This window comes from Paramormyrops kingsleyae, chromosome 8 (genome assembly GCF_048594095.1).
Source record: "Paramormyrops kingsleyae isolate MSU_618 chromosome 8, PKINGS_0.4, whole genome shotgun sequence".
In the NCBI taxonomy this organism is placed as follows: Eukaryota; Metazoa; Chordata; class Actinopteri; order Osteoglossiformes; family Mormyridae; genus Paramormyrops; species Paramormyrops kingsleyae.
Window position 1 is genome coordinate 31,742,524 of NC_132804.1, and position 23,204 is coordinate 31,765,727.

The 23,204-nt window shown below is 42.8% G+C and overlaps 1 protein-coding gene across 8 annotated transcripts in view; it reads left to right on the forward strand.

Annotated features, from left to right (window-relative positions):
* The first annotated feature begins 961 nt into the window (after positions 1-961).
* Positions 962-23,204, forward strand: part of LOC111835930 (serine/threonine-protein kinase WNK2-like) — a 46,829-nt gene continuing 24,586 nt past the window's right edge. For 5 of the 8 annotated variants that reach the window (XM_023796739.2, XM_023796743.2, XM_072715681.1 and 2 more), the window contains exons 1-13: positions 962-1,053; positions 1,512-2,275; positions 4,900-5,072; positions 5,525-5,745; positions 6,243-6,400; positions 7,966-8,054; positions 8,182-8,401; positions 12,415-12,652; positions 12,813-13,678; positions 14,056-14,193; positions 17,107-17,463; positions 17,678-17,887; positions 23,075-23,124. In XM_023796739.2, the coding sequence (XP_023652507.2) occupies positions 1,631-2,275; positions 4,900-5,072; positions 5,525-5,745; positions 6,243-6,400; positions 7,966-8,054; positions 8,182-8,401; positions 12,415-12,652; positions 12,813-13,678; positions 14,056-14,193; positions 17,107-17,463; positions 17,678-17,887; positions 23,075-23,124 (3,365 nt within the window). In that variant the 5' untranslated portion in view covers positions 962-1,053; positions 1,512-1,630. Of the gene's footprint in view, positions 2,276-4,899; positions 5,073-5,524; positions 5,746-6,242; positions 6,401-7,965; positions 8,055-8,181; positions 8,402-12,414; positions 12,653-12,812; positions 13,679-14,055; positions 14,194-17,106; positions 17,464-17,677; positions 17,888-23,074; positions 23,125-23,204 lie in introns of all 8 variants that reach the window. The other 3 variants (XM_023796744.2, XM_023796745.2, XM_023796740.2) reach the window with 3 other exon arrangements.

Consider the following 23,204-nt stretch of genomic DNA (forward strand, 5'->3'; position numbering starts at 1 on the left):
GACCCTCATTTCCCACCTGCACCATGCCCCGCGTCTGTGACTATTATTATTATTACTGATGTTGTCTGGAATATTGTCTTATCTATATAAAAATTCTGCTCATCAGATGCTCAGCATTAACCTGTTTTTTTAATTTATTAATGTAGGGCTGAATATTTCCATATTTAGAGTTTTTCCTCAATTGCTTTGGCACATTTCATGAAACATATTTAACATTCTCAAGACTATAAGACCATTTCTCAAAACGGTTTATGCATATACTGTAGCACAACACTATGGTTTAGCTGCCAAAGTGTGTAAATGACCCAAAACAATTAACTGATGTTTCAAAATCAAACAGTTCCATCAATTAATTAGTCAGTGCCTCCAAACAAAAAGGTCACACAGCACTGTGTAACACAAAAACAGCAAAGTGGCAGTACAAGAACAACAAATTCATATACTGTGGGAACCAGAAACACAACGATGCTTTATCATTGCAATTTGTTGAATATATTTTAGAATAATTTTGAAAATAATTTTGGTTAACTGCTAACACAAATATCACATACATATGTAGTTTTGGGTGTAAAATTATTACAGTGGGAAACTACATAATCTATTTTGACCAACAAGACTAAAGCAACTGGAAATAGTGCCAGATGATGAGACTTGTACAAAATCATTTGTATATATGTATTGAAACGTTTGTGTGAAGCAATAAGAAGTGTTCTGCCATGCAGAAGTCACATTATGGTGTGGGAATTACACTTGTTGTTTTGCAAATGTTAATTGTCATTTGAGAATCGAGAAAAACTTTACGAAACCAACTCTTTGGCTGTGTATTGGGTTGTGTGACCCACACACACCGGTGAACGAACTGAATGGTGTCGCCCAGATAGACCCCTGTGCTGAAAGCGGTATGGTCAGAAAACGTGCAGTTTTATTGGATGAGAGTGGTTGCTAGGGGCGTGGGTCCTATGTAGAAAAAAAGATGTGCTGTACCAGTGCATTACTGTCTTTATGACAATGTGAAAGATCCCGGTGCAGATGGAGTCTGTAACTTGCAAAAGGGTATTGTTTTGTAATATCCATATTGTACTTCACGTTTGTGAACCTTAAAAATGTTGTTTTATATAAAAAAGAGCGTTGCAAATTGTTCAGTTCAGCTCCGGGACAGAAAGAAAGGATTGTGCATATGCGCAGGTTCATTTCGCTGCATGAATATTTATTTTAATCCGGACAGTTACTGTAAAATCGAGTACAATGATTTATGAAACTGCTGAATCACGACAGTTTCGGGCTTTTGTTAATTCGCCACGCTGGCATTGTGCTAGAACTATGGCTTTCTACCCTTCAATGTGCTAATAATATTATTTCGTGGTTAGGTGCATTATGAAGATCAAATAATATTAATTAAAAAAATTAATGAGGCTACTGTATTTTTTTTACAGCTTTATGCAATATTTAGAAAATCACATTAAAAATAGACGCATCGTCATTGTGTTTACGGTGTGCTAATGGTTTTGTAGCGATGATGGCAGACTGCGTCAGCACACGCCAGCACTGCAGCTACCCATTCGGCCTCTGGAAGAAGATCGTGCTGGCAAGAGTACATCAGCAATAAAAACGTTCTCAACTGGCACCAGATATGGAGTCAGGGGGCGTAACCAGTATAGATCCCAAGCTGGAATATACATCTTCATCTGTTTCCAGTTCACACCTGGACGTGAACACTAATGATGTCTTAAACGGGAGCATCAGTGATAGCAACGTCAACTACATCAGCAATGCAGCAACACCAAAAGGAGGAAGCGACCCCAGCGTGTACCTTTCTTCAAATTATCAAGGACTCCTCCGTCAAAGGTTTGTCAGGAAGAACCTGTGGCTGTCCGACTCTGACGACCAAACGTCTGAAGCCGCTGAATGTGACAATATCAACAAGCCCGTGAATGGGAACATTGACAGGACACGTGGGACGCGCCGGGAGACGTCGAGCACCGAGAGCCAAGGCGCTCACAAGCACAGTGCCACGGAGAGTGTGAGCGCTGACGAAGACAAGGAACGCAATGACACTGATCACAAAGTCCACGTTGCCGCCTCCGACCATGAGAGCAGCACTGGCAAAGCGGTCAGCGATGAGAACGAGGAGGAGGCGGAGATGAAAGCCGTCTCCACCTCACCAAGTGGCAGGTTTCTCAAGTTTGACATTGAGCTTGGGAGAGGATCCTTCAAGACCGTCTACAAGGGTCTGGACACGGACACCTGGGTTGAAGTTGCCTGGTGTGAACTGCAGGTATTCAGTGTTTATTCAGTGTGCATGACAACTATCAAACCAAATATAGGAAACTGAAGTTTTAAAGTGAAATGTACACAATGGAATTGAGTGTTCATTTAACATTGTCCTTGTTCAGCATTTGAGTCTGATTTTTAGGGAAAATGGAATTTATTCCTTGTTAGCAGATCTAGAGTGACAGTTGTGTTGTTGGTTTTAGTCTCATTTGACCCTCATAGGTTTAGGCAGAAAAATGATAATTATTTGTGTTTTTCTTATGGGCTGTAACTTTTCTTTTTATTTTTTTTTATTACACAGTTACATGGCTCAGCTAAGGCTTGTTGAAAACTTGACAAGTGGCATGTCACCATTTTACTACACAAAGGATAAATCCTCTGAAAATCTCCTAAAACATTTTACGCACTTTACAATTTAGGTAGGCGTACAATTCAGGTACACTTTCTGTTTTTTCTGTGAAAGAAGTGAATTAAAACAGACTGAGATTAGTGCGTAGTTTCAGTGATTTTCCTCTTTCAAGTTTAGAGCCTTGTGACTCCTACACTCCTGTGAATAACAACACATTTGTTCTTCATTTGGGAGCAGGTAAAGAGTACCTTCTTTCCAAATAAGTGGAAAATGTTTTACCCATGCCACACATGCCTTTTTTGAGGCTCAAAATGTTTTTAAAAACCTGTTCAATTTTGGGGTGCTTATCTCATGAAGGTCAGAGTTTTATATACATGCAATGACTTGTTACTCCAAGCCCTTCACTGGTTTTTAATAACCAAAATAAAATGCAGTTCCTAGAGAAAGGAAACTTAGATTTACTGTATGCAAAAGTTGAATTTTGAAAATGTGCTCTTTCTGAGAGCTGAGCCATGTACTTGTAATAGTAAAAATGTTAGAGACAGTAAGAAAACACTGAATTATGTTTTTTGTGCTACCCTGGTGAAGAAAATGTGCAAATGTGCTTACACTGTCCTGCTCTCCTATGGATGCATAAGATATATAGATACATTTTTGTGAAACAACTGAACAACGTAATTCTCCTTCAGGGGTATCACATTACTTCAGTGCCAGTTGTCTCTCTCTCTCTCTGGCTTATTAAAGTAATGATTTTCTCCTCTAAACCGAGGATTTAGCCTATAGTTTCATCCGTAGATTGTGTAACTGTGCAGTTGAGAATATCCAGGTCAGTGTGTTCAGGATGTGCAGATGGATTATCAGAGAATACCCCATGATATGGGCTGAGAATGAAAAAAAAGTCATTAATTGAGGATTATCTTTATTGGATAGGGAAACTAAACTTTAACTAGTGAGGTGAAGCAGTAATTGAATGAATAAATATCTGTTTCACTGAGATAAATAAATAAAGGCAGTATCATAAAGGCAGGGTTTATCACTGTGGTTCATTTGTATTCTCCTTGCTCTGTAACTCTGAGGCTGATCTAGGTCTGAAGCAGTGACGTCAAGGACTTAAGGACATCAGTACTAGTACCTCATACTGTGGATATTGTGAAAGTGGGAGACCTTTAACACAGCTGGCTATGAGAGATGATCTTGCCCTGTTTGTTTCCTGCTAGGAATACACAGCAACAAAGTAACCCACTGTGCTTCATCAGATTATATCATTATCTCTGTTTTCTAGACCTCTTGTGGGCTGAGATCTGTTCACAGTTGCTGTGTATGTAGGCATGTTTTATCTCAGTATTCTCCGTAAATACATCATTGCTAAGAATGGTAGAGTGGTTATTCCCATGGACACAAGTCTGTGGAAACCCCAGCTTTAACATTGTAAAATTGGGTCATTTTAGATAAGGCAATGTTCGATAACATCAAAGGAAAAATGTCGTGTTATCATGTGGATTTACACAATGCAGGTGTGATGTTCCATGTATTGAAACTTGACTGCAGCTGAGTAATTCTGATGGTAGCTTTCTCATGCTTGATGTCCTGCTCGCTCGCACTTATAGAAATATTGCTGACAAAGAAGTAATAGTGCTATGTCCCACCCTTGTGAAACTAAGGGGCTGCAGCTCTTTTGCAAGTGACACTTCTAATTTGAGGTCCTGCCTCAGTCTTTTTACCACAGAGAGGGAAGTGTCCCAGTAGCAAGCTTTCATTCCTATTGCAGTTGAATATCTTTTATATATAGCTAAAGACACAACAACTGAAATAATGGAGATGGCATTGTACGATTAAGCATTTTCTGTAGTGGCAAACAAGGGATTTCGTTGGCACAGCTACCACTTGTGAAACGTTTCAAAGTATTGGCCTGTGAATGTTTGTAATTCATTATATCTGGCCCACTGTTCTTTCATTTTCTACACAATCAAAAATAATGTAATGTAATCTGTGTTGAATGAGATCACATAATGATATAATTCGAGATTCAAAAACGATTAATCGTGTAGCTATAAAGGCAAAGTACTTTGGTTCCTGAAATCTGTTTCAGTTACTAAACCTAAATCTTTAGTTTCAGTGCTGCTGAATTACTGCACCTGATTCCTTAATTACCAAAGATCCGAATTTATCTATGGGAGACCAAAGCAGAAATACAATTCTGAAAAATACAAAAGATTGAGAATGAGTCCATGAAATTGCAATCGAAATATGAAGAATCTGACATGTCCACCCTGTCCCAGGATCGCAAGCTGTCCCGGGCAGAGCGGCAGCGTTTCAAGGAGGAAGCTGAGATGCTGAAGGGCCTCCAGCACCCCAACATTGTGCGCTTCTATGACTTCTGGGAGTCTGCAGTCAAGGGCAAGGGGTGCATTGTGCTGGTGACTGAGCTGATGACATCTGGAACGCTGAAAACGTGAGCCGTTCTCTTCATCTTTTGTAGTGTAATGTCTCTGCAGCAGGGGCGTTGCTAGAGATTTTGGGCCCCATGAAAGCATATCATATTAGGCCCCCCAGTCCAAACCAATCCAGTTATTTTCCTAATTTTTTAGGGCCCCTGTCACTCAGGGGCCCTTGGAATCGTCCTAGCTTTCCTCCCCCTTACGGCGCCCCTGCTCTGCAGATCCAGGAAAGGTCTGCACACTGACAAGAGCACACACTGGACTGAAAGTTCTAATTACCATCAAGGCTGCCAAGTCATGGCATCTTTGATTTCTAGTTTGGTCACTTATTTTGAGGCAGCTGCATTTGTTTTGTAAAACAATCCTGTTACAGACTCTACAAGGATAATACTATGGTTCTGGTGTTGTCCTTAAGTGACCTTGTGTCCATATTGGTAATTACATCTCTGCTTCTATGACCTCAAAGGTACCTGCGCAGGTTTAAGCTCATGAAACCCAAGGTGTTACGCAGCTGGTGCAGACAGATTCTGAAGGGCCTGCATTTCCTACACACCCGGACCCCGCCCATCATCCACCGTGACCTCAAGTGTGATAACATCTTCATCACGGGCCCCACGGGCTCCGTCAAGATCGGAGACTTGGGTCTGGCGACACTCAAGAGAGCCTCATTTGCGACGAGTGTCATAGGCAAGCTGTTGGAATTATAATTTTATTTTCAATCCTGTTCTTTTTATGGCATTTATCACAGATCAAATTTTCTGGCAATATCAGGCCATATGTACTGTGGCTTGGACAATGGTTTGGAACTTTCTAGAAATCAATAAGCTGTAAAAATTGTCTATGAGATTCATTTAGAGATACTGAAAGTAATATCATATTTGAAATGACAGAAAGCACATTAATCATTTTAATTTCCAAGAGTTAAACCACTGTGTTGGTGGCATGTGGCTCTGGGTTGTGCGTCTGAATCAGAAGATTGCCAATTCAAATCCCCTGACTGGCAGAGTGATGTCACTGTTGGGCCCTTGAGCAGGGCCTTTATACTCAGTTGGTCTAGGGACTTGCTGCTCTCTCATCCTTACTTATAAATTGCTTTGGACAAAAGTATTGACTTATTATTTATGAATAATTGTTGGAAGCAGTTTCTTGAAGGGGGGGCCCTGCTTTTATCATGCACTTCCCAGGAACCCCGGAGTTCATGGCCCCAGAAATGTATGAAGAGCACTATGACGAGGCTGTAGATGTCTACGCCTTCGGCATGTGCATGCTGGAGATGGCCACCTCGGAGTACCCTTATGCTGAGTGCCAGAATGCAGCGCAGATATACCGCAAGGTCACCAGTGTGAGTAGAGCTGTGCTTGTGCCTTACAAGAACTAGGCATCAGTGTGTGATTTATCTACATTAGCCTGCATGCCCCTAGTCGCATCTGCGTTTCACTTGCATCTGTAGGTCAGCGTGGATCTCTGATTACATGAAAGTATTTTCAGTTTTTTAGGGACATTGGTTTTTTCATCAAACAGCCTGCTCCTACAGACTGAATCCATACAGCCAAGAGACAGGGTCAGGCGGTTCACCTGCTGTGTGACTAAGCAGTAGAACAGCTAAAACACCTGATCTAAGCAGTTTCAAATGCAATGTAATGTTTAGTCCCAGATGTGGTGGTTTCAGAATCTCAGAAACAGCCACCCTTTTGAGATTTTCACGCAGCACACTGTTTAGAGCTCATAGAGAATTGTACAATGAACAAAAAGCATCAAGTCAGAGTAAGTTCTTTGGAGAAAAACACCTTGTTAGAGAGGTCAGGGGAGAATAACCAGGCTTGTTGAAGTTAATACCAAGGCTTTGAAATGCAAGAATAACAACTTAGTTCAACAGTAGTGTGCATAAAGGCCTCTCCTAACACATAAATTATTAACACCTGAATTGGTTTGGGAGACAAAAAGGGGACTTTTACTATTACGCAGGTGGCCACTGAGTGTATACAGCATATATGTGATTGTTATATTGATTAGTTCACTGAATAAGACATTTGTTTAAGGACAGAAGGATAGTTTTTGGTCTCATTTTGTCTGACTTACAGTGGTGTTTTCTAATATATTAATGGATTATTAATTTAGGTCTGTTTCCTTTCTTAGACTTAGAATAGTAATTGCAATGAAGTTGCTGCCAGTCCTGACCTGATATCGAAGATCAGAATCTGGGCCAATCGAGGAATTTTTTAACTTCTTGGTATTGGCTACCTCAGCTCAATTTGAAGGCTGATCCCTTTGATTTTTTGCGTATGCCTAATTTATGTCAGTCGCACAGATTGTAAGGTTCTGTCACATGCTGCAGGAAGCACATGGCCTGATATGACTAACTATCGAGATGACTGTCATGTACAAATTCTATAAATTGGAAACTCCGATTGGCCCAAAAGCTACCTGCAGTGTTTGGAATGCTAACCCTTTGAGAGGAGGTAGCAACAGAGTGTCATTTAAAACAACAAATCTAATTAAGCACTTCCCGAAACATCATAAGGAATAATACTTATAAGGTTTTCTTATGAATGCTCTGATGCCTACTGCACATGCATGTATATTTAAATATTTATTAAATGATCGGATCAGGTTTCAGAATCGGAAGATATATTTGAATGCATCGGATTGGATCTAGCTACCAAAAAAGTGGATAAAGACATCCGTGGTTGCTACTCTGATTCTGTTTTTCGAAGCCACTGTCATCTCACTTCATACTAATGAGCAGTTGAAGACATTCTAAAGCCTGTGTTTTATTATTATTATTATTATTATTATTATTATTCCATTATTATTACACATTCGTACCACATATAAGGTGGCTGGACACCCCACCAATTGCTTTCCTATCATTTTTGTGATGTTTGTGCATTTGTGATGTTCCTCCAGGGGGTCAAGCCTGCCAGTTATGACAAGGTCACTGACCCTGAGATCAAGGAGATAATCGGGGAATGTATCTGCCATCACAAGGACAAGAGGTCAGGAGTTATTATAAAGTTTATTTCCATATGAAGCCCTTTTTAAAAAACATCTTAATGAAACTGCTGGTTTTTCTTTTAATGCAGGTCTTTGTTGTAATGATTAAATCTTTAATGGCCACTGTAGGTTCTCCATCAAGGACCTTCTGAGCCATGCCTTCTTTGCGGAAGACACAGGGCTGAGGGTAGAGCTGGCCGAGGAGGACGACGGCAAGAAGTCGTCCATTGCTTTGAAGCTTTGGATTGAGGATCCGAGAAAGCTGAAGGGCAAGTATAGGGAGAGTGGAGCCATTGAGTTCACGTTCGACCTGGAGAAGGAAGTCCCAGAGGGTGTAGCCCAAGAGATGGTGAGTTTGTTACAGCAGCATTGATGCTCTGTGTCTTTCATCTTCAAAAACATTCCACTGGTCTTATGATAATGGGGCATGGGTTTAAGAGGTCTACAAAGTATCACAAAAAAAAGTATTCATTAAGTCATAAATAAAAACAATGGTAATAATAACTAGAAATGGAAAAATTATATCTAGAACTAATCACATGCATCTAGATATACCGGTCACTAATCAAAGGAAGTCTTTCTCCAGCAAAGGGTTCTCAAAGGGCTCTCATTATAATGAAATATGTTTCTCATTACAACGATACATAAATTACCTCATTATAACAAGATATGAGATGTGAAATTATCTGGTTAAAATGAGAAAGGCTTGCATTGCAATGTAATGCTGATTTATCTGATTAAAATGAGAATCAGATGACCTAATGGGTATGTTATGTCATGTTGATTCATCATGTTGATTCGTTTACATGATTTGATCAAGCTTTACTCTATGCAGAGGATGAGACTGCGGTCAAGCCATCCGCACAGTTTGCCTGTAGGGCTGCAACAACTAATCGATTAAAATCGACTATTAAAGTAGTTGCCAACTAATTTAATAATCGATTAGTTGGGTCTATGTTATTATACACATAAAGTACAGTGGCTACCCCCTAATTTGGGAGCAGTAAGCTAACCAAAGCCGCGGTGGCAGTATGGCTGACCACCATAAAAGAAAAAGGAGACGGGACCCAATGGCGTGCCTTGAGTAGCTTACTGTACGTGAAGAATTCTGGAAGAACTCGAAAAAAACGTTTGAAAAATGGCGGGGGTGGGCACAGCAGAGTCTTGTTTTAATTCTGCCAGAAACGGTAGTATTTGACGGTAATTAGCTGACATTAGGTCAGAGAGACACTGATATATTATGTGATGTTGTGGAATTTTTGGATTATTTTATGCAATTATTCAGATTATATAATTAACGCAATCCTTCGTTCAGTGGTATATTGGAGGGTAAATGCACATAAACGCCGTTTACGCACCTTTTAAATTTACAAAACAGCGTTTACTCACCTTCTGCTTCATTTCTTCATGATAGAAATTTATATTAATATCAAATGTTGTTATACTCAGGACCAGTTTTTGAAGGTCTCGATCTTGTCTTTGAATCAGCCGTATTTGTACTGGTTCTTGTCATGGATTCGGGATTTTATTTCGAGACCAGCCGAGACCACAACTTTGAGAATATTCCTATTAATGAGCCGTTTACTGTCGGATTGCATAACTACTCACTTCAAGTGCAACCAATGACGTTACTACCGACCGCGTTACCCGCCCCGCCCCTTCACACACGCACATACACTCACCTAAAGGATCATTAGGAACACCTGTTCAATTTCTCATTAATGCAATTATCTAATCAACAAATCACATGGCAGTTGCTTCAATGCATTTAGGGGTGTGGTCCTGGTCAAGACAATCTCCTGAACTCCAAACTGAATGTCAGAATGGGAAAGAAAGGTGATTTAAGCAATTTTGAGCGTGGCATGGTTGTTGGTGCCAGACGGGCCGGTCTGAGTATTTCACAATCTGCTCAGTTACTGGGATTTTCACGCACAACCATTTCTAGGGTTTACAAAGAATGGTGTGCAAAGGGAAAAACATCCAGTATGCGGCAGTCCTGTGGGCGAAAATGCCTTGTTGATGCTAGAGGTCAGAGGAGAATGGGCCGACTGATTCAAGCTGATAGAAGAGCAACTTTGACTGAAATAACCACTCGTTACAACCGAGGTACAGTATGCAGCAAAGCATTTGTGAAGCCACAACACGCACACCCTTGAGGCGGATGGGCTACAACAGCAGAAGACCCCACCGGGTACCACTCATCTCCACTACAAATAGGAAAAAGAGGCTACAATTTGCACGAGCTCATCAAAATTGGACAGTTGAAGACTGGAAAAATGTTGCCTGGTCTGATGAGTCTCGATTTCTGTTGAGACATTCAAATGGTAGAGTCAGAATTTGGCGTAAACAGAATGAGAACATGGATCCATCATGCCTTGTTACCACTGTGCAGGCTGGTGGTGGTGGTGTAATGGTGTGGGGGATGTTTTCTTGGCACACTTTAGGCCCCTTAGTGCCAATTGGGCATCGTTTAAATGCCACGGCCTACCTGAGCATTGTTTCTGACCATGTCCATCCCTTTATGACCACCATGTACCCATCCTCTGATGACTACTTCCAGCAGGATAATGCACCATGTCACAAAGCTTGAATCATTTCAAATTAGTTTCTTGAACATGACAATGAGTTCATTGTACTAAAATGGCCCCCACAGTCACCAGATCTCAACCCAATAGAGCATCTTTGGGATGTGGTGGAACGGGAGCTTCGTGCCCTGGATGTGCATCCCACAAATCTCCATCAACTGCAAGATGCTATCCTATCAATATGGGCCAACATTTCTAAAGAATGCTTTCAGCACCTTGTTGAATCAATGCCACGTAGAATTAAGGCAGTTCTGAAGGCAAAAGGGGGTCAAACACCGTATTAGTATGGTGTTCCTAATAATCCTTTAGGTGAGTGTATGTGCACATGAACACATGTGAAGTCGTGGTTGTCTGGGAAAGATGTCAACACAATCGGCTATTATCAAATGTGGCTACATATACTACAAAGTGTTTACTCCAATCGTCTTATTTGCGCCGTTCAGTCACTAAAGTCTATGGGGTTTCATGAGAGCGCAAGGCGGCGCATTTTTAGCGTAAAATGCAGAAAAGGCTTTTTCTCCGCAATAAATGTTTACTTTGTTTGTCTGTAATAAATGCAGACACACTCGCTCGCGTGCTTTCTCTCCGTTACATACGTGTTATGTGTATCAACATTAAATAACATTAGAGAATTATGTAATAATATTTTATAAAAAAAAGATTGTGTTTTTCATGACATTGATTCAGCTGCTACAAAATTATTTTTTTATACTCATAATGTAGCATACATTTATTGATTTATGTGAGTTGCTGGAAACAACCTTTGTACAAAGACAAAGTCTGGATTATTAAAACCCCCACCCATTAATAATCGATTAATTGGAAAAATAATCGACAGATTAATCTATTATCAAAATAATCGTTAGTCGCAGCCATGTTTGCCTGTGTGCAAATACTTTTACAGTAGTAAATTTATTTGCTCAGATCTTTATAATAAGGAATAATGTGTCTCCCATTCAAACCTGAGTATAATCTTCTATGTCCAAGAAGTAGCCACACAAAATTTCACCCAGTTGTAACCTGAAGTTTAGGGGTTAGGCTAAGGAACAGCTTCTTCTGTTCATTTGTTTGCACCAACTATTCATTTTGCACATTGTGTATTTCCAGTTTGCATTTACGATATGGCATCTTATCATACTGCTTAATGTGTATTTTACAGATAATTTAGTATGATTTATTTTATTTCTGTATGTATGTTTAATTTGACCTCGTTAGATGTTAACTGCGTTTCACTGGCTCTACACCTGTACTCAGCACACTGACAATAAATTATGTAATCTAATCTAATCTAATCATGGTCATTCTAATCTATGTACCACTGAGCCTCCATGAAGCGTTTTTCTCATTATAATGAGACGCTTATCTCATTATCTCATTACATCATAATGAGATGCTTATCTCATTATAACAAGAAACTGGGCAATTTTTATTTTTTATATTGTGTGGAAAAGTATGCTGTTGGTCTCTGTTGTTCAGAGCGTACCCTGTTTGTTCTGTAAAATGATGTGTCTTGATCCAGCCAGCCTGCAGTTGTCCAGTCATAATCTGTTCTTGGTTTAATAGCAGTGTATGTTCGTCTGCTTCTGTCTGTGTTTTTGCGGCAATTTGTCAGAGTACTAAATGAGAACAGAAAGATCAAAGTGTCCTTTAATGCAAACCACCAGATTTCCTACATATTCATCCAGTTTCTTCTCAACCACTGTTTGGGCCTGATGTAAGTTTTTTCATTTTGTTGTACTTTCCGCTGCATTGCTTAGCAAAGGTGTTTTCTTGGCAGGTGGAGTCTGGCCTCTTCCAAGAGAGTGACGTCAAGGCTGTGGGTAAGTCGATCCGCGACCGGGTGTCTCTAATCCGGTGGAGGCGGGAGCGTGCAATGTCTGCAGAAGAGGGGGATAAGCAGAAGGATGGAGGCAGTATGCCCTGCCGCAAGGTCCCTTGGGAGACAAGCCCCCCTACTGTGCCTGACCCCCAAGAACCAACGGCTGATCAACCAGCTGGCATACCCTACATTACTTGTGAGTACAACGTTACCATACACACATACATATTTATATATGGTTTTTATTTGGGATGTCTTTTATTAAATGTCTCTTGTTGAGGTGGGACAGGTGTGTCTGTCTAACTGTTTTGTATGTTGCACATTACATCTCACTTCCTCTCTTCCTGTTTCCCCAGCCCCCTCAGACAGTGCCATGGACGAATGCCTTGGCTTTACTGTGCAGACAGACGTGAATGCCGGACAGCACAGCTTCAACGTGATACAGCCAGACCCCAATACCTGTCAACACGTTTTCAACACAGTGCAGCCAGATGCCAGCGTTGTGCTACAGAGCATCAACACAATACAACCAGATGCCAGTGCTGGTCAGCACAGCTTCAGTACAGTACAGCCAGATGCCAACGCTAGTCAACATGTCTACAACACAATACAACCAGGTGCCAAACCTGTTCAACATGTCTTCGACACAATACAACCAGATGCAAGCGCTAGTCAAAATGGCTTCAACAACATGCAGCCAGATGCCATCGCCAGTCAACATGGCATCAGCATGATTCAGCCAGATACCAACACTGGTCAACACAGTTTTAACATGATGCAACCAGATGCCAACTCTGGTCAGTACAGTTTCACTTTCATGCAGCCGGATGCCCGTTCTGCTCAGAACGTACCCTGTCTGTCCCAACAGGAGACTCTTTTTCCTTCTGTCTCATCAGTCTGTATCCCTTTAGCCTCTGAGCTCCGGCAGCAGCTCCCAACCCGGATGCAACAAAATCTCTATCAGCCGCTGTCAACCCAGCTTTTCCAGGAATCCTACCACACACTCCCAGCTCAGATACCCCAGGGGACCTTCCAGACACTGCAGACAGCCCAGCTACATCACGTTCAATATCAGGCTACATACCAGACACTCCAGGGGTCCCAGCAATCTCCCTCAACTCAGCTTTGCCAGGGTCCATATCAGCACCCTCCCAGTATAGTGAACCAAGGGCCCTACCAGTCACCTTCGTCCCAGTTGGGGCCCTATCAGCAGAATCCTGTTGTGAGTTGTGATACTTTCTACTTTCTGTATTATGCCACTCTTTGTCTCGTATTTTTTGACCATTTGACAGATAGTTAGGCAGTAGAACCCTCAAAAACCCCCAGTAAGTTTAGAAACTCTTTAGAAAGTGCATTTATTGAGAATTTACCTGTAGACTACAAGTGTAAGCAGTGAACCGACTGAAAACCTAGAAACCCCTAAATTGCTACTGCACTTCTTTAGTCTCTTATTGTTTTGGCATTTCTTGGGGGGTAAGGGATCTGTGGCCATGTCATGGTTAGCAGAGTGTTCAACTGTTGGGCCCTAATTGCTATGGAGAATAACAGTAATGTAAAAATGCTTTTTATTTTTAAGAAATCACCCCTTTTGCATTCCAGCCCGGCACAATGTTGACTCCAGAACTGGCTACATCAGTGCTCTCCACAGAGGATCCCAGCCAGGTCTATCAACAGACCCGAGTGTCTGTCCCACCTGCAGCACCCACGGTGCACCATGCCCTGCCACCAAACCTGCAGGTGAGGTGTAGCTGCAGTGTTGCGCCTAGGTTTACAGCTTTGGGGGGGGGGAGGGGGGAGAAGAACATTTCTAGAGCCTCTTGAAATGGGAAGTCAGAAACGTCTGGCCCATTTATTGAGATCTGAATGCAGGCTGCAAGATGGTGCATGTCCGCTGGGGGGAGTGTGCTCACCCGTGTGTGCGCGCACGTATCTGTGGGGCGGAACTCCGCCGTGCGCGATACAGAGAGCAGAGGAGAATTGTAAACGTGCGACCGTGTAGACACAAACATGCTGTTTTGTAAATAAGATAAGTAACATAAGGCTATTTAGTTTGTTTAATAATTCAGTTCAATTCAATAAAATTTTATTTATATAGCGCTTTTAACAACAGTCATTGTCACAAAGCACTTTACATTTAACTGTCTAGAACCACACCAAGCAAGCCTGAGGTGACAGTGGCAAGGAAAAACTTCCTCTAGCAGGAAGAAACCTTGAGAGGAACCTAGACTCGGAAGGGGACCCCATCCTCCTCTGGGCGACTGGGGAGCATGAAACTGCATTTACATTAACATTAATTTCAGTCCATATCATTTTAAAAGTCCCAGTTGGTTTCATGTAATTATCTCCAAGGAGTCCAGGTGAGGGTTCAAGCGGTGTAGTGTTGGCTCGGGATCAGCTCGGAAAAGAGAAGATGGAGAAGAGTTATTGCCCTACACCTAACCTAACCTCCGGCAGTACTAAAGTAACTATAGCAGCCTGGCTAAAACAGAAGATGGAGAAGAGTTATTGCCCTACACCTAACCTAACCTCCAGCAGCTCTAAAGTAACTATGGCAGCCTGGCTAAAAGAGAAGATGGAGAAGAGTTATTGCCCTACACCTAACCTAACCTCCGGCAGTACTAAAGTAACTATGGCAGCCTGGCTAAAAGAGAGACCTGGAAGGAAGCACAGACATGAGGGTTTCCAGGGATTTTGGCGTCAAGCCAAACTACCATCAACAGCTTAAGTCAGCGGCGAGAGTGGTGGGGTGACAGCACCCTTTAATCTCAAATGACCATGCACCTCCAGATTTCCCATTCACCTTAGAAAAAGGGCTTTTACTATCCAAAAGACTGACTAAAGAGGTACGTCTTAAGCCTTGACTTAAAAGCGGAGATTGTGTCTGAGTTCCGAACACAAGTAGGAAGTTTATTCCATAACTGTGGTGCTTTATGAGCAAATGCTCTTCCCCCGAAAGTAACGTTCTTTATTCTCAATATGAATAGAAGACCTGCATCTTGCGATTGAAGCGTACGATTCGGAATGTAGTTGAAATGAGGACGATAAAAGGACCTGTTCTATAGGAAATGTAACCTTAAATGACTTCTGTAGTGATCTGGCGCTATATCGAAAATAAAATTAAATAAAATTAACTTGAGAAATGTTGATATAAAGGAAGTAAAAGCCTAATATTTCTTCTTCTTTGGCTGGATGGATGTATGGCATTTCTCCACAGTCATTTAGAGAAGCATTCAGGTTCTAAAATATAGCAGATAAAATTATTGCAGAAATTCAGGTATGTTTCGAAATCGAAAATGTTCAGTAACACAAGCCATCATTCTGATGTTAGTGGCTTGGATGCAATCAAACCATAGGAAGTGTATATGGATTTTGTTTTGTCACTCTTTTATTACTTGTAATTAAATTATTTGTGATTGGCTCAAGTGGATAATTATGAACTACAATACTACCCCCACTTTTAAACTTTGAACTCTCTTTAGTCCATGATATCATCATTCCTCAGTCTGTCTGTCTGATTTTGGTTGGTCAAGACCTTGATACCCCAGTGTCCGAAGGACAGCCTCTTCACTTCACAGGTTCCACTTGCGATTTCTGACCTTGCTAAGTGTATCACATTCATAATGTCACATCTAAGCAATTTTAGTTACTGGTCAAGCAGTGTGGAAGCCTGTTTCACTGAGTATTGGAAGTGGATCTGGATGGGGTGTAATCCGTTGCAGGTTGCACAAACACACAAGGTCATAGTTGATTTGAATAAAGTGCATTTGTGTTGTTGGAGGAAACCAGAACATATAACCCTGCACATTTGTCTCACACTGAACTGGGGCTGGATGCAAATCCCTATGGGTGTAAGGTGACAAGCCTATCTGCTGAGTCACCGTGCTCACTTCTGATTGTCCATCCATCTTCCAACCACTGATCCAGACAGGGTCACTGCAGGGCTTGGAGCTTATCCCAGGCAGCACAGGGACATGATGCCACTTAGCCTCTCTGTGGACCGTGCGTGGAAACTGGAGTAACCAGAGGAACTGTACATGACATGGGGGAAAGTACACACACACACACACACACCTGTACTCATATCTTTGTGGGAACTCTGCATTCACTTCTATGGTAAAAGTCCTAATCCCATCAATGACAACCTTAACCCCTACCCAGCCCTAAACTTGACCATAAGTACCGAAACGAAATACAAGACTTTTGGCATTTTTAGTTTTTTATATTGCTGTCACAGATGTTAATAAAAAGGAGTTTCACCTTGTGGGGACATAAAAAAATGTTCCCCCATGGTCAAAATGACATTATCACATGGCTACACAATGAAATTTATACATGATGCACAATCCCTCCCCCCCCATGCACAGTGTGGATTCAGACCCCCAGTGTTTGAGATGTAAAGCTGTACTGCTACCTGCTGTGCCACCATCAATCTCTGAGGTTGTTGATGAAGAAGATGCATGATGAACAAGATGACTTAGGAAGATTGGCATATGGCTTCTGAAGAACTGGTCCCATAGGCCTGTGCGTGTCTTATTCCAGAGTAAAGTGGGCTGCTGTTAAGACTCAGCTGGACAGTATCTGGAGTCTGAGGAGATTCTTCAGACCAATGTGTGTGGCTTACTTGTAATTTTCCCATTCTTGAATTTCCAGATTCCTCCATCATGCCTTGTTCCAGCAGAGGGCATTCTTGCTGGAGGTGAACAGTTCCCTGGTCCTCCTACTTCTCTGCATCACAGTGTCCCCAGCAGTATGGCCCCACCCGCCCCCATAGTCTCTAAGGACTTCCACATGGTGGAATCGGTCATGCAGCTTTCAGCATCCATACCTGTCCAGTCAACCCCACCCTTCATGCCCACACAGCAGCTATCTGCTGCTCCACAGCAGATCCCAAACACAGCAGGTCTCACCATGGGCTCCACCAGTATGCCAGCCTGTCCTCAGATACTTAACACAACAGCCCCCACTCAGCCTGAGCATGTCGTTTTTATTCCAGAGCCTTCTGAGCAGGTGAGCTCTTCCCCGCTGTCTCTAACAACATTAAGATGATGAGTGATGAATTGGCGAGGAATAGTTGAATGAAATATTAATTATGAAAGGCAGAGATAAACTGACAAATGGATAATGGACACATAATGATGAATGGAAGACCACTAATGATATTCAATGTTCACAATGAACAGTGATGCAAATGTAGCCCTTATAATCGGGTTTGCATTTTCAGATCTTAGCTGGATCACAACCTCCCGATCCAGACCCCAGCTTGTGGCCTGAAGTTCTATCTCCAGCTGGACCAAAGCTGAACCTGAACCTAGCCAGTGCAATACAGTGCAGCACCACTGCAATGAATGCCAACCAGGCACTGGATTTGCAGAATAACAACAGTCTGCCAGCAGCTCCCCCAGCTGAGGTAGCATCACAGCCCAGTGTGGAGGTAATATTCACGTGTTCAACAATACTGTGCAAAGTCAAGGTCAGAGTAAATGCTTTAAACCATTTACCTGACTAGTAACTGTATCAGGGTTTCTGCAGGTTTTCTAAGAGTAAATTTAAGACTTTTTTTAAGACCTTTTTAAGACCAAATAAAGAAAATTTAAGGAAAAAAAAAATATCGTAGGGAAATTCATACGAATATATTATAATCATAAGAATTATATTATATTATAATCATAAGAATCATAAGAATATACGTATTCTTCGGCCTTCCAATCGCACTACATGTCTAAATAGCGCGCTTTAGAAGAAAGGGTTCATCTGCGCATGCTTGTCAAGTTCTTCTTCGGGTTACTGACAGATGAAGCAGCATATAACGCCATCTACCGTTCAATGAATATTGAGCGATCTAAGCCATGTAGCACAGAAATTACGCTTTCGCTTCTCTTTAAAATCAAAACACATGAGGAAACAATCCCTCACAAAAATTTATGCCATGATCATATGAATTTAAGACTTGCTGGTCTGATTTAAGACCTTTTCAAGGCCTTAATTCACGGAAAAGTGATTTAAGACTTTTTAAGACTTTTTTAAGACCCGCGGAAACCCTGTGTATATTTGCTCAGAAAAAAACAAACTTTAACAGAATATATTCATATGAATATAATACAATAAAGAAGAACAATAATTTATTCTGTTCTTCCAAAAGTTACCAATATCTTGTTGGATGGATAGAAAAACACTGCTTCAGTTCCCAAGCCTCTTCTCAGGGCCACCACAGCCATTCCATGAACTAGATAAATTTTACTACATTTTACGTCATTTAAATATGCTTGTTTGTCTGCACAGTACTGTATGTGTAGACACCAGCGGTCACCCTTTACACACCTTGACCCTCACATAATCCCACTCCCACCCTCTCACAACCCTAACTAAGCCCACCGTCATCCTCTCACAATCCTTATATAAGCCCACCCCCAACCTCTCACTCGCAGCCTTACATAAGCCAACCTGTAGTGTTTTAGGGAAAGACACTAGACCTGCTAGAAACCAAAGTCACATTTTCTTTTCAAAACTCCCTCTACGTTATCAGGCACTCAGGCACTGTCTCTTTAAGGCACGAAAGCATGACGCGTTATCATCAGGGTCAGTGACCTTGTCATAGCTGGCATGTACATAATATTTACTCCCCCTCTCCAACTAAACAAAATCAAACATGACAAATCCAACAAACTGGAGTCGCCCAGTGGTTTGAGATGCCCTACACTGTATCAACTAATCAACTAATATTAACACAATTTTAATATGGGTGAGCACAATAATAATGATCATGCCCAGAGCATTAAAGGAACTACACAGGGTACTTAGTGCAAAGTCAGCATATCAGAAACCAGTCACAAAATCCCTCAGATAACCTTCAATGAGTCTTCATTGTGGACTCAACTGAATGTGTGGCTGGGTTTTGAGGGGGCTAATTTTGGGTTAAAATCATTGTGCGTCTGGTTCCATTGGCTCCATAGGGAAGTCCCAATCATCTGCTGATGAAGGGGAACCAGCGTGAACATGTATGCTAGGCAATGTTGGCATTCCCACCTTACGGAGGTGGCTAACATGCCATCAAGTTCCATCAGAAAGCCAGAGAAGTCCCCATCAAGCAAAGAGCATGTCTAAAAATGCCGTGACACACCCTGTGGAGACCACCTCAGGCCACTTGGGGTGGAGATCAAACACAACAAGGAGGACCTGCTGGTAGTGTGGGATTCGATGTAGTTCCCCACAGTTGTCTAGTTGGAGTTGCTCCCAGGATTAGGCCAATCCAGAGGCTGCAGAGGGGGTGCTGCATGTGGACCCATTTTCCTACTCACAAGGCAGCCCACTAGATTGCACAATCCCTCATTAGATTTTTGTCCCTGTCAATCCCAGGCCCCCAGACTAGGTCCTTACAATGCTGATCTGACCTTCATGCACCAAGCTGAGAACACATGCCTGAAGGCTTCTTAGCACTGGTGTGACAGCTCCACGCAATGGTAACTTCAACATAGGAGTTCATTCCTGACCCTGTGGTAAAGGGTCAACTCTGCAGAGACTTTAACAAGCCACCCTGCGTGGATGTATATGTGAAGCTGGGAAAAGGGCTGAGTCCTGTTCTGAGGTTAGCCAGAATTTATCAATGGAGACAGCTGCCTTCAGTGGTTTGTGCAACATCTGGATGAGGTCTGGCTGCTGAGAGACAGAATGAGGCTCTGCAGGATACTGGGTGGAGCAGAGCAGTAGATCTGACACGATGTTATCATCACCCAGGGTGAAACAAAAGGTGAAATGCTGAGCTGCTTGCACCCTGTACCAGTTGTTGCAAGCAAAGCCGTCAGTGCATTGTGGTCATTGTGCAGCATGAATGCTCTCCCATAGAGTTACATGTACCATTGCTCACAGGCCCAGACGTAAGCCAGAGCTTCCTGCTTACCCACAGAATATTTTTGTTTGGTGGGATTCAGAGCACAGGAGTCAAAGGCAATGGGTCATTCCACTCCATCCTGCAGCTGTGACAGTGCAGCCCCAGCTGCCATAGCTGAGGCATCACGAGTGACAGAGGTGGGGCATGAGAGGGAGAAATGTGCCAGGGTAGGAGGCAATGTGAGTTGGGAGTCTAAGAGCAGGCGGACGTCCAAGTCCAACGTGCATATTTCTGCAGTAGTTGATGCAGCAGAACTGTGGTAGTGGAGTGGTGAGGCAAAAATGCAGGTAGCAGGCTGTCATGCCAAGGAAAGAGGCAAACTGGGCTGCGTTTGTGGGTTCAGGAATACGCTGAACGGCGTCAGTAATAGGCAGAGGTGGGGTGAAGCCCTTAGCCTTGACGTGGAATCCCTCAAACTCAATGGCCGACAGTTAAAATGGCAGATCCAGTAATATCCAGTAGGGAGAATCCATAGGTGGTGAAATGATCGAGGCCTAGTATGTTGGCACCATGGTGTGAGTTGTGTGTGGAAGTTGGGTGCCCATAAGTGGGGTCCATTTATGCACTTCTGCTGATCTCCTTTTGCACAAACAACTTCCTCAACCTTCATGGTCTCATGCCACACATAATTTGTCTTTAAAATATCCCACTTCAAATCACACAATGTTGCCAAATTAACTGCTTATTTATTCATATAAATGTCTTCATTACATAAATGCCTTTCCATTACATTACTTGAACACATTCCACACAGCTGATGCAGCTGGATTACATCTTTAAAACACTCATTGCATCCTTAATACTATTTTACAGCATTAAAATATCTCTTTTTCAGTTCCTTCTTTCTACAGGCTGCTTTCCTGCTTTCCTATTGTCACATTAGGTCATCCTGACCCAAATGGCAGGATATTAGATGTATATTTACATTTTCTACACCACTTGTCACGATCATGTTTTCTTTACATTACAACATAAAACACTGGCTAAAATTCATTCCTCTTCCAGACAGGCCATCAGGGCAAGATCTCAACCTCTTTTCTTTTTGATTGCTGACACCGAAAGTCGACACCGAAAGTGGAACTAGTTTAGATTGACAGCCAGATGGAGCCTACCATATCAGTTTTGGAACTGCCAAAGCCACATGAAGCAGGAGTGGCCTTAGAAAGTGGCACGAAGGGAAGAAACTGCTGTATGGTAGCTAGATCCAACAGGGACACTGCAGCCCTAGTATCCACGAGGAGGGAAAGCATATATTGTCCCACACAACAGTGCAGCGTGGCATCACCCTCTCACAATCCTCACATAAGCCCACTCTCACCCTCTCACAATCCTCACATAAGCTCACTCTCACCCTCTCACAATCCTCACATAAGCCCACTCTCACCCTCTCACAATCCTCACATAAGCCCACTCTCACCCTCTCACAATCCTCACATAAGCCCACTCTCACCCTCTCACAATCCTCACATAAGCCCACTCTCACCCTCTCACAATCCTCACATAAGCTCACTCTCACCCTCTCACAATCCTCACATAAGCTCACTCTCACCCTCTCACAATCCTCACATAAGCCCACTCTCACCCTCTCGCCTCCTCACATAAGCCCACTCTCACCCTCTCGCCTCCTCACATAAGCCCACTCTCACCCTCTCACAATCCTCACATAAGCTCACTCTCACCCTCTCACAATCCTCACATAAGCCCACTCTCACCCTCTCGCGTCCTCACATAAGCCCACTCTCACCCTCTCGCGTCCTCACAGAGGCCCACTCTCACCCTCTCGCGTCCTCACAGAGGCCCACTCTCACCCTCTCACAATCCTCACTTAAGCCCACTCTCACCCTCTCGCGTCCTCACATAAGCCCACTCTCTCCCTCTCACAATCCTCACATAAGCCCACTCTCACCCTCTCACAATCCTCACATAAGCCCACTCTCACCCTCTCACAATCCTCACATAAGCCCACTCTCACCCTCTCGCGTCCTCACATAAGCCCACTCTCTCCCTCTCACAATCCTCACATAAGCCCACTCTCACCCTCTCACAATCCTCACATAAGCCCACTCTCACCCTCTCGCGTCCTCACATAAGCCCACTCTCTCCCTCTCACAATCCTCACATAAGCCCACTCTCACCCTCTCGCCTCCTCACATAAGCCCACTCTCACCCTCTCGCCTCCTCACATAAGCTCACTCTCACCCTCTCACAATCCTCAAATAAGCCCACTCTCACCCTCTCGCGTCCTCACATAAGCCCACTCTCTCCCTCTCACAATCCTCACATAAGCCCACTCTCACCCTCTCGCGTCCTCACATAAGCCCACTCTCTCCCTCTCACAATCCTCACATAAGCCCACTCTCACCCTCTCACAATCCTCACATAAGCCCACTCTCACCCTCTCGCGTCCTCACATAAGCCCACTCTCTCCCTCTCACAATCCTCACATAAGCCCACTCTCACCCTCTCGCCTCCTCACATAAGCCCACTCTCACCCTCTCGCCTCCTCACATAAGCCCACTCTCTCCCTCTCACAATCCTCACATAAGCCCACTCTCACCCTCTCACAATCCTCAAATAAGCCCACTCTCCTTCTCACCAAAAGGAAAGATAAAGCATTGCCACATGTGAGCAGGGCCATTAGAGGATATATACAGTATGATACCAAGGCTCATTCTTTTACTGTACATAAATAATGTGTATTGATTTAAGCTTCTTGTTTCTCTATGCTTTCAGGAGGCTTTACCAGAAAAAATGATGCCATTTCATCATTACGGCTATGACAGGTGTGTAATGTTTATTGTGGAGGTATGTTGAATCAAATTAGTTATTAATGTAAAAGTGGGGTAGCATGACTAGCATTGCA